The sequence below is a fragment of the Sinohyriopsis cumingii genome, chromosome 11 (assembly GCF_028554795.1).
Source record: "Sinohyriopsis cumingii isolate HCF-2022 chromosome 11, ASM2855479v2, whole genome shotgun sequence".
In the NCBI taxonomy this organism is placed as follows: domain Eukaryota; kingdom Metazoa; phylum Mollusca; class Bivalvia; order Unionida; family Unionidae; genus Sinohyriopsis; species Sinohyriopsis cumingii.
The window spans coordinates 87,599,278-87,612,246 of NC_142971.1; the positions used below are offsets into that span (position 1 = coordinate 87,599,278).

At 35.8% G+C, this 12,969-nt stretch overlaps 1 protein-coding gene across 1 annotated transcript in view; it reads right to left on the bottom strand.

Moving 5' to 3' along the window:
* Window positions 1-6,368, bottom strand: part of LOC149788919 (uncharacterized) — a 30,655-nt gene extending 24,287 nt beyond the window's left edge. Inside the window, exon 1 of the mRNA XM_089975055.1 lies at window positions 6,252-6,368. Coding sequence (XP_089831181.1) covers window positions 6,252-6,278 — 27 coding nt within the window. The 5' untranslated portion in view covers window positions 6,279-6,368. The remainder of the gene's footprint in view (window positions 1-6,251) is intronic.
* Between the last annotated feature and the right edge of the window lie 6,601 nt (window positions 6,369-12,969).

The following is a 12,969-nucleotide window of genomic DNA, read 5'->3' on the forward strand; positions in this document are numbered from 1 at the left end:
ACCCTATAAAATCGGGTCAGATTCGTGTGGAACTTCAGTTTGCAAATCCACCTCCAGATCACACAGTGAACGTCCTCCTGTATGCAGAATTTGACAATACCATAGAAATCAACAGTTTGAGAGAAGTCATTCTAGACTATTAGAAGTCATGGAAGACTGTTATCCCTCTTTACCAAGTGGAGAAACTTTGGGGATGGAATGTGAGGAGACCGGGGAAGAAGAATCTCAAGACAAAGACGAAGAAGTTATCATGATGAAATCAAGATGGCCAGAACAAGAAGCCCATTTAGTCTCCTGTTTTGCTACATTCCTGGTAGATATAATGAAAGAATTGATCAAGGAAGAGTGTTATGGATGTCACAACGGTCATCCCAGTCAAATTCAACACGACAAATGTCTGATGTTGAGTCAAGAAGAAAAATTGGACGAATATCTGGACAAAGCTTGGGGTCTCATCGAGATAGAATTCGTGTTGAATGAGTGGTATAAAGGCTTGGATAAACATTCTTCTCCTCCATTAACATCTCTGGAGTGCCGTCGCATCGAATCTCTCTTGGACCAGAGTAAGAAGTCGGAGCTAAACGCCTTTTACTTGTCAGACATTTTCAAGCAAAAAGTCAGGATCGAATTGATCACTTATCATTACCTGTGAAGAAGATAAAACCCCACACAAATCAATGGATACCTAGGAACTTTATTACCTTTTGAACCACAGCTCGTACACTGCTTCTTGGAATCCTGTCGTATGTGCAAAAGATGAACTCCCTCATCGCAAACCTCAAGACCATCAAGCTTATGTGATCAACACGGATGACAGTCATCTCCCAGGAATCCACTGGGTAGCCATCTACTTTCCTCAAGAAAGATGTGTGGAATATTTCGATTCGTATGGATTGCCTCCTCTGGAAGACGATATCATTGACTTTATGAGAAGAAATGCTCAGATCACCCGATTCAATAATGTGAAATTACAAGGCACAGATTCCTTGGTGTGTGGACAGTACTGTGTGTATTTTCTGCATCATCGCAGCCTGGGCTATTCCTTAGAACATTTAGTAACTCATTTTGATCCTCGTTCTTCTTCAAGAAATGGTGTGAAAGTAGATAAATGGTTTTTTGACCATTATGCTTATCTTTTGTCTCAAGCTAGGAAACGTAGTGTCCATCAATGGCCTAATGACTTCCAACAGTGGAAATCACAATTTCATTCACAACGTTGTCAGCCCTGTCCAAAATAATGTGTTAGTTGAAAAAAATGTTTGTCATTTTTAAAAAAAATGTTTGATGTTATATTGTTTGATTATTGTTAAAAATGTTATAGTTGCTTGTTAAGTGTTAAGTGATTATGAATAAAAAAAATGTTGTGTTTTGAAGAAAAAAATGCCTTTGTGGTTTGTTTGGCTATAGGAATCTTGATTCATGCTCTTTGACTTCTTACTATCCCTCTCATGACACTCATTGAACGTTCCGGCTCGAAAACCTTATAGGGATGTTTTCCTTCACGTCCGAGCTTTGACTTTAAAAACCGGGATAATTTCCAGTCTAACCATCCATTGTCGACTCATCCTCCTATGAAGATGTGCTCCAAACTAGCTAAGCTAAACGAAGCCTACGTGAATTTGTATAGGGTCAGACACAGTCTGATACCGAAGCCTGAAGAGACAGAGAATGTGAGAATGTTAAAAGTCACTGAAGACCTGATAGAAGAGCTCTTCAGAGAAGAAATGAACAGGGAGAAAGAAGAATGGACAGAGAAGTAGAGACTTCAGAAATAGCAGAGAGACCAGCAGCAACAACAGCAGCATCAACCTGAACCTGACAGAGGCTTTGTCGACTGTCGTATCGACACCAAAGAGTTCTTCTTCTCTTTCCGAAGAAGCAGACCTATCGTCATAAAGTCTATCGTCAGAGGACGTCGCATTCTTAGAAACTAAAAGATTTGTCCTAGCTTCAACTTCGCACACAAAAAACAGCCCTTTTCAGGGCTACCCAATACTCTAGAAAAGAAATAACAATCGATTTGCCAATGTGTGTATGTAGAGTAGTGTGAATATAAACACTTTTTTGTGGTGTGAGTGTATGTGTTTGTGATTGTAAGAGATCAAGTACGTTTGTGTGGATAATGATAATGTTTTTTGCTGTTTGACGTGCGTGGAGAGTAGATTTGGGGTTTGATTTGATTGCTTTGCGTATGTGGATAGTATATTGAAGTGATTAATGAAAATTTTTAAATTAGTAATGGGTAGTATAAAAAAGTGAGTGAGTGTTTCTTTTAGGTCCGCGCGTTGTTTGGTCATGATCTAGGTAAGATAAATTTTGTTTTAGGGAGATGTTTTCCTTCACGTCCGCGCTTTAACTATAAATTGAAAATCGCTTGGCAGTCTAGCTACCCTGTTCATTGGTTAACAAGACAATGAATACCAGAATAAGCAAATTTCTTGAACTCCAGATGCATCTGGAATACCCCAGGCGCCTGTTAAATGAACTGGCAGCGGAGGCCATATTAGAAGAGGGAAGAATAAAGAAGGAAGAGGATTAGAGAAGACAGAGGGAAGAGGAGGAAAAGAAAATAGGAGAGAGGATGTCGTACAATATTCCAGAGACAGAGGATTGGGGTGCTGAAGCCAATCATCCTCCCTCTGCGCTCCCAGTCAAAAGAAGAGTGAAAGGAGACTGGAGTCGGAGATGTGTGTGTGGTGCCAGACCTGGAAGGTGCCATCATTAACCAGGTGCCCTGGAGTTCTTAAAAAAAAAAACAGCCCTTTTCAGGGCTACCCAAACCTTTAGAAAAGAAATAGTAATCCATTTGCCAATGTGTTTATGTAGAGTAGTGTGAATATAAACACTTACTCTTTTGTGGTGTGAGTGCATGTGTTTGTGTTTGTAAGAGCTCACGTACGTTTGTGTGGATAGTAGATTAAGGTTTCATTTTAATGCTTTGCGTGTGTGAATAATAGATTTTGGGTTTGTTTATTGCTGCTTCACGTGTGTGGATAGTAGATAATATGATATGAGAAAAGTAGGGGATGTTTTCCTTCACGTCCGCGCGTTTTAAGTGATGATCTAGGTAATATAATTTTTGGGCTTTAGGGGGATGTTTTCTATCACGTCCGCGCTTTAACTATAAGAACCCACAGTATTCGTTGTTCACACCATTCTACAAAGAATAAAAAAGAAGATGGCTTCGAACCACCTTGATAAAATGAAAAAATTGCAAGACGTCCTGGACAACTTGGACATGATGGAGCAAATGTTGGTTAACCTAAACGAGGATCACTATTCTTATAGTCCCCATCGAGTGAAGATGGAGATCAACAATTTAAGAAAACTAAAGGACATCATCAGTGATCTGTTAAAAGAAATAAAGGAGGAGAAGGAGGATGAAGAGGAAAGGATAAGGATGAGAGCATGGAACGAAAAAATTGAAAAAAAAGAAGAAAATGAGAAGAGGAAGAAAGAAGAGAAGGAGAAGCAGAAAGAAGAGAAAAAGAAGAAAAAAGAGGAAGAAAAGAAAGAAAAGAATAGAAAAAGTGTAGGACAGAAAATAAGAAGCTGGTGGAGAAATAGAAGAAATTAGAAGAAGAAGAAGAAACCCAAAGGCCCTTTTCAGGGTCACTCCAATCTCTCGAAAAGAGATAGACTTTCAATTGCCTACCCCATTTTTTTTTTTAAAAATAAAAAATAGAGACCCCTCCCTGTTTCAATTTCCCATGTTAATTTCCCTTGTCCCTAGACAGGCCCAAACTCAATTCCCCTGTTCAATTCCCCTTGTCCCTCGACAGTCCCACAATTTATTCCCTATGTTAAATTCCCCTTGAGGCTAAACAGGCCCAAGATTTTTTTTTTCCCATGTTAAATTCCCCTTGAGGCTAAACAGGCCCAAATTTTTTCCCATGTTAAATTCCCTTGAGGCTAAACAGGCCCAGGTGTTTCTCCCATGTTAAATTTCCATTGAGGCTGAACAGGCCCAGGGGTGTTTTTAATGCTAATTCCCACTGAGGCTAAACAGTCCCACTTCACTACTTCCCGAGGAATGAGCGCACACTGTTACGACGAACCATACTGTTGTATGTTACTTGGTGAAAGTTCAATTTCAAGGGTTTCATCCAGCCCAAATTCTTTTTCTCGCTCACTCCAGATTTCTGCGTATTTTGTCGCTTATGCATACGAGGGGATGGGGAACAGAAAACAGGAAGCATTCCGATGAAATTGTGTACCATATTAATCTCTTTTAGAAAACGTGGATTATTAATACTTTTATCATTATTTTCATGATTTAATTAATGATTAATAAGTTTCACATAGTTGCAAGGGCGCCGTTGCAAGAATGTTTATATATACATATTATTGCGCCATGGACGGCTAACAATTTGATATAGCAATGGCATTGGTATATCAAGTGACTTTATCCCAACACTTTCAAAACCATGCTTTTTTAATGTATGTGGTTGGTATATATGTGTGCGTGCGTGCGTGCGTGCGTGTGTGTGTGTGTGTGTGTGTGTGTGTGTGTGTGTGTGTGTGTGTGAAACTGACAACGAACAGTGCAAAGCTAATTTTTAGCTAGCATGGTAAACTTTTGTAATCTCAACGCTTTTTGTGTTTATTGTTTGTCTTGTCTCTGTTTTGTGTTTGCATTTGACAGACACTCAAGGCGAGTCCAAGGTGCTAAGGATAGTTAAAATAAAGTTTTGCAGTGTTTGTTGTCAGTTTGTTGTATTTATCTTAAATCAGTCCCTGAAACGCGATCCCTTGCGGGTTCTGTGCTCTGTTATTCGCCATACATTTGTATTCTGTTTATCTATATGCCTATATGTGTGTGATTTTCATGCCTTTTTTTTATGTTAAACACCATCTAGTTTGGAATATGTTAAAAATACTAAAATCTTTAGAAGGAAATTAAGTATCAGTGGCGTCAATTGTAATGGAACTGGACAGTTTACATATGTAAATTTTGACTCGTGAAACAACCCACTTTTGCGATATCCGCAACAATTGTGAAACATCCGTTAAATGCGAACAAATCCGGAAATGTGGTGAGCCTACAAGAACACATTTGGATGACGTGGACATTTCGCCCTTGTCTTGTGTGATGTTATGACGTCATTTCAAGTGTTAAGATGTGCTGCTGCACCCGTGAAGCTGAGAATATGCAAGGAATTTCTGAACTTAATTAAAACAGTATTCGTGATTAGTAAATAAATTAAGATTTCTGGCCCTGAATAATATCACTAAAACACTCATGTATGTATATATTTTTGTGGTAGAGCAAGTAATGTGATTACACTCGTGTAAGGGATATAACAGAAAAATAATTTTAAAAAATCCAAATATTTCAGTGCAGTATAATGTGTACACCAATACACTCGAATGGTATACTAAATATCACAACCATAAATGCTAAGACAAGTAGTGAAACGTGGTTGTACGCATAAAATAGTGATACGTCACTATTTTATGTGTACAACCACGTTTCAGTACTTGTCGTATGCTCGTGAAATAGGGAGTATTTTAATATATAACAAGTATCCCTAACACATGTAACAAATAAGACGTGAATTTTTGAATGACTCCGTGAACCACATCAAAAGAAGACTATCATTAGAAACATTTGAAAAATTGGTTCTGTAAAAACACTATTAGTCTTAACGATAAGATTTTTAAGATACTCATTCGGGACAATAAACCAGTCAAGAACATGCATTTTTTCACCATAATACAAAACCTTTCCAATAGTAAGAAGAGGTGCAATGGATAATGTAATTTAACGTTTATTTCAAATTTTACAGGCCACATTTAGGCAAGAAATAAATGAGAGTATCAGATGCATGTCTGACATAAATAATGTATTCTAAGTATCAGACGCAGCCAACCCAATTATCTAACCATAAAGAAGAGGTCATACGAAGGTGAGAGTGGTCTCATTTTAAATCTAACGGTCTTTAGGCTTTGATAAATAGTATAATATGTTAATCCATGAATTAATTTAATTGTTATTTGCTTTCGTCCACCATAACTTGCACAGTGGATCGTCTTGTATTTAATATTCCATATCGATCTGTCTTAGCCACTAGGAGGAAGCCACTGTATACATTTGCCAGGAGAGGTTAATAACATAACCGCTTTCACGAATGTAAAAACAATACGGATAATAAATGTGTTCAGTACATATAATAATTTTTAAATACTCCCCAAAATGATCCCCATAGATAACCAGAAATAATTTAGACAGACACAATCATTTGACTTACCATCTGTCTTGCAAATCTAGAAAACATTTGTAACTGTTTCTGACATAGCTGAGTCCTGTAACATTCATCCGGTTAAAACAACTCCAGCAGAAAGAGACAAAAATGCTGACATGACAATCTTATCTTGATGTGATGGGCCCAATTACTATAACGACTGAAGTTGGAATGAAATATTTGTACGAATGGTACCGGTCGGTGTGTGTGTGTGTGATTTGGATTTTTAACTTAGCTTTTAACAATGTTTCAGTCATATGGCTACGATGTCTGCAGTGTGGCAGTTTATATTGATGTCTAGCAATGGGACATCATGCCGAGACATGTAGCATGAAGTGCCAACCAGTTACATTATACTGACACCAGGCCGACCAGACCTAACACTAACCTCTTAATGCTAAGAGCCAAGCCAGATAACTACTGCCACCATTTTTATAAAACTTTGGTATGACTCGGCTGGGGTTCGAACCCGCGACCTCCCACTTCCGAAGCGGACGCTCTAAACACTAGGCCACCGGAACGGATGGTAAAATTACATATAATTAGACAGCACAGAGAGAAACATATCTATCAACAAATGCTTGTATACCTTTTACACACAAGATCAATTATCAGAACATAAACGACTATGTCACAATGTTGATAATTCGATATATATGTCCAAAGGAGGCTCACTTGTATAATAATAATAATAATAATAATAACCATCTGCACCAATTAATTATATTTATAGCTTTTTTTAATTTACCATTATATCTCTTAAAGATGAAAGTGACACACAACGGCAGAACTGTGACGACGGTGTACCAGCCTATGCGAAACTGGTTCTCGTTATATTACCCTGGACAAATAAAATACTCAAACACCTTTCATCAGGGTTCTAATTATATTTTAAATTATTCCACAAGACATATAAACCAATAGTTGACAGAGGAGCATATTGTATTTAATTACTTATTCTCACATTGAATTGATTAAGATTGCACTAGTACTCCATTAAGAAAAAAATAAGCAAAACCTATGACGTTTACAATGGCAGACGAAAAACATTTTAATTCAAGAAACGTATATTACATTTATGAAGGAGAACCAATAAATCAATGGGTGTATGACCACGACGATTTGACATACTAGTATCGAGATCCACATAAAGAAAATAATCTTGATTACAAAATGCAACATACATGCCATTGTTTATTCATAATTTGCCAAGTTATGGCATCATTTTGTCGTCGAAACACTTAATAAAAATGACGCGGTTGAAAACAAATGATACCGATCAACGTGGAAAAATATATTTCATTCAGAAAGACTTCATAGTTGATATGGTTAGGAAAGAAGGAAATGAAGTATTAGTTGAAAGGAAAATCACGCTTGTAGATTTACTAATATTCATGAGACAGTCTACCTAATAGCTAGATTAATAATTTAATGATTAAAATATTTTAGATATTTTGGTTTCCATGTCAATGCATTTATAGCTTTGAAATATTTGTAATCTGCAAATGGGTCTCCTTACCAAGCAAATCCAGTATTCGCATGTATTCTGCAAAAGTCACTTGTTTTACACACATTTCCAATAACTTCTCGACAACAATTGCTGTGTAATGGAAGTTCTACTAAAGCGCCAAGACTATAAATAATTTTCTCTAATCAATAAATGGCCATAAAATAATCCAAATTCACATTTGCATCATATCTTCACAACTGCATGACAAACTCTCATCTGCGTTGTTTCCCCGTGTTAGATTTCCGTAACATAGCGCCAGTACTTAAATACCACAAAATACAAATCACCACCCAAACACAAAATGGACGGAACTATTTTCCTACTCTATCCATGGGTCAGTGTTACAACGATTTTGAGCCTCATTTCACAAGTATCACTTCACCATAGTTGCCACCATAGCATGAATAAAAAGCGTCTCCATATATTGGAATTGTCCCTTCTATTTTTACAAAATATCAGCCCCCATCACATATATTCAAATGGAGATACAGAATCAATCAGTACCTTTAGAACTACATGGCGACATGCCCACTTATCCTGCTGTGACCTGAAATCACTACGAAACTAAACCATGCATTAATTAAATCTCAACACTGCACTCTTAGACATTTTCCCCTAGAAATGTGCTAATTACGCGGGCTGAGGAATATTTCCCGAAGACCGACTTCTCAAAATCAAACAACTAATCACTAAAATCGAATAAATCTATAAATTAGATACGTAAATACAAACTGCACATACTCTAGATTTATTACATGTCTAAAGAAAAAGCTATACCAGCAAAAAATAAAATATTTATACATCACGTAATTATTACAAATATCAAATGGCGATTGCCAGTACAATAAAGCTGTTACGGAACATATTACCCTTCAAACAGTTTGAGATTTGCAAGACTATTTTATCACGACATTTTAATGTTGCATTAAATATTTGAAGAGTTTAAATAATGTTTCTGTGAATAATTACAAACCAGGCCCTGAACATTATTGTGATACAGCGTGCCTAGCCAACAGTGCCTAAAGGTGCGTCATTAACGATACAGATTATATGTTACAGGATATTGAAAGTGGAGCACGATATAAATATGCAGAATCAAATCAAGAATACTACTTGGATAAAGATGACAAGATACAAAATGTTGACGAGTACAAAAGGTCGAGATAAATGCCATCATATACCGTGACACCAACAACCTCTATTGATGGACTATGAGAGACAATCATTAGATTCACAACTAACGAACATAGAAGATGGATAGAAGCAAACCTGTTGGAAATATTAGATTACTAGAATACTTGCTGCAGTTTAGAATTGGATTTAGAAATTAAATTAGACCTACACAAACATTTCAAGAAGTATCCATTAGTTCCGAAGGAGTTTAATAGAGTTATAGCAGTTGATAAATGATTACAAGGGTGCAACAGAAACAGCATCCATATTGTTATCTACATTTGAAAAACAAATATAGATATGACAGCTGCAATAAAAACATTACATACAATTATCTTTAATTTTAAAACTGATGCATAGAGTTGCCTGGATTGCTCGACAATCATGGTAAAAACGTGAAATGACCAAAACCTTTAGACACAAAGGAAAAAATTACTAAGACTTTTCGAAATGGATGAATAACAGTGTGTTTAGTAAACAGATGGAAAATGTCAAAATAGGAACAGCTTAAATATATACACAATATTTATTTCATATTTAAGAAAGATTTATCATTTACAAGCAGGACAATTAATGATGATGACTCGGTGGGTTAGTCAGTTTGACAAAAAAATGAGAAAATCAAATCGACAAACCCAATTCACAGTGAATTCGCTGCATTAGAGCTAAGTGTTTGGTCTACGAAGCATTATACCACAAGTTGAAAAATAAAGACGGTCGTGGAAGGAAACAGTTAACTGACCATTAACGATTCACTGTGTTTTATGTTTGTACAAACGTTTCGCTTGGATATGAAGGATGATATCAACCTTTTATGACACTATTGACTACAAAAAGGACAGCATATCTGGTTTTCCACAGATGAATAAAAGTGTCCCCGACCCTGTCAAGGATGAGTTGAACGGTATACCAATTAGAGAGGTTTCTGAGTTATAGTCGAACGTATATTCATTAGGAATCGATAAGGGTTAAAACATGTTTCGAAGAAATTAAACACCGTGAAATAAAATACTTAAAATTCAATATGTACAAAGTTTGTCTATTTAATCACATGGAAGATTGATATGAAATTAATTGACTCATTATACATGTATGCTGAGATGCCTCCTTTTATTGCCAATATAAACATTACCTTATGGTCAGGTAATCATGACAAAGGCAATGTGAACGTGCACCTTGCAATAAAGTGGATGTTTGATCATTCTGTCCCTTTTAAGGTTATTGTAAAGATTGATACTGCTATCAGTTCTTATTTAACATCCTGGCTAAATAGGACCTATGATCCAATTATTAAAAATTATATTCTCTTCAAGACAGTAAGTATATGCATGTTTCTTTTAAATAGTAATGACTAGGTTTCAATTATTTTTAATGTTTTTGCAAGCAACACATTGGATGTTTACCTCTGATCTAATGCAACAACCAATATAAAAGTTCATAAATCTTACAGGTTCAATATTCAAATTTAAGACATTTCTGTTAATGCCTGGTTTTATAATTTGATTGTCATATTGATATGAAGTATTTACTGTCTGGAAACTATATTCAGTAAATCATGATGGAGAACACTTACAACTGTTAGTAATACGAGTTGTATTTTCAGACTTCACTCTGTGGTGAGGCTTAGGACTTCACTCTAATGTGTAGTTTTGGACTTCACTCTGATGTGTAGTTTTGGACTTCACCCTGAAGTGTAGCTTTGGATTTCAAAGTGTCCACCAACCCTTTTGTATATTTAAATTGAATAACAGTTTGTGGTCCAGCAGTTAAACTAGATCAGTTAAGTTCACATTTTAAAGAATACAATTTGCACAAGGATTCTCTCGATTTGGAAAAATGCGAAAATCGAAAAGTAATATATATCCAGGCACTGGTTTTTTCTGTCATCAATGTAATATTTGCAATTATAAATTGTCTGTGTGTACTGATTTAGTAATTTTAACACACAATTCAAGACTCGTTAAGCCCATTTCCATGTTCACTCAGTTTTTCTAGTTGTTTCCTCTGACTTTTTCATGACGATCTCAAGGATGTTAAAATCACTGGCAATTAATACACACTATGTTTCAGTAGTGCCATCTATGTAGAAGATATTCTTTATGAGCTCAAAAATACCCAATACAATCTATTGCTGCATTGATCTACACAGATCACCATTTCCATTGCATCTAAATTGGTAAAATAGATTTCTTTCTCAGGGAGACCATTGAATATAGCAAAAATTTTATTTGTACAAGACAGAAAAGCATTTTTTGCAATATATTTTAACTTTGCCCTTACACTTTACAATGATAACAATATTATCCAGTACAAATTCATGTGTTATCAAAAAGTTTCTTTTTTCCTCATCTATTTTTGTGATCAATACAAATTCACATTTGTCTCATTTTAGAAGCTTGCTTATTTCCTTGCTCCTTAATACTGCTACATATTGACCTTCAGTCATCTCCAGCTGGTTATCCAACTGTTAAATAATGAGAGTATATTTATTTGCTCTAAGTGAATAATGGACATATTTCATCAAGTGGATGAAAAATGAGTGGTGAAGCCACGAGAGAAAATACTTAAAGTTTTCTAGCATGGGTACATGGGAAAGCCTGCCAGTAGCTTCTTGTGGGTCGGTGGTTCTTCCCTGGGTCCTCCACCAGTTATACTGGCCGCCATGTATAGCCTATCTTGTGCTGAAAAATGGCGTTAAACCCTAAAACAACAACAACAACAACTTAAAGTTTTCACCCACAAGATAAAATATATTCATTATTCTCGTGGAGCAAGCAAATTTTATTTTTTATTTTATATTTAGATGTATTGCCTAGCAATATGTATAACTGACAAGTAGCCGATGTCTTACTGGATCCCACACGATCATATCATCAGTTTACTGTTTATGTCCTGCTATTTTGTGTATATTTGCACAGAAAATCTAAGTTGTAAGATAATACTACATCCCATTTCTAGCTAAAAATATAGAGAAGAAAAATAAAAAGCGTCTGCCCATTTCATGATCTGAACCTGAGTTGCCTGCATGCAAGGTGGCCATATTTAGCATTAGGCCCCATGAGCATCATTAAACAGTTCCACAGTTTTGTGGTCATAAGGTTATCAATATCTATTGATGGGAAGTGAAAAAAGTGTTTTTGTATTCCACTTCGGTGAATTATCAAGATTAATTCTCTCAGAAAATTCAATAATTATTGGCCTAGCATACAATAGTTCATCATATCCTTTCTATTTCAAGAGTATATACCTATTAACGTTACCTGTTTTGTGTTTTACAAATCTTTTTGGCATTGTGTGTCATTTTGTTTGGCATATAGAGATGACTCGTGTTTGCCAAACATACCCTCACTTTTGAAGTCCTTAGGCTTGTAAGCAACTGAATACAAATTATTTGCTTGGTAAAGTTTGGAATTTATTTGCTCAGTAAATTTAAAATGGTAGCCCTTCTCAAAATTAAAAAAAAAATCTGATACCAATTTAGGTATGCCAGATGTATCACTTGTCAAGTAATTGAATAAGTTTATCCAATCTTCAGCTGTTTTCTTCTCCTCTTGCTTCAACTTGAGCTGTGTTCCTCTTTCACATGATTCATACTAAATGTCTTGACCATGATGAATTCTTGTTCTCATGACCTACATAGAAATGTACACTATTATATGTCTGAGCAATGGTATCTTGGGTGGTAGAGCAATGGCCTTGTAATCCAAGGATCACAGGTTCGAAACCATCCAGGACAGACATGATTGGCAATCTTAATGTGTCTTTGGGAAAGGCATTTAGCTCCCATTTCCACAGAACGATATAGCCAATAACGTTAAAATTGCAAATAAACCGCACACTCCCAAATTATGGTTGAAGAGAAAGTTAAAATTGAAGATATGTGCAACAAAAGTTCTACAATTAACCACCATTCTTCACTTAAACCAATTATTCATTTGAACAAGGCTCATATAAAAAAGTTCTACCGTAAGTGTTGATTTCTTGGTTGTGAAGAAAATATATAATATGTAGAAAGGTTTGAGAGAAAAAATATTCTAATAC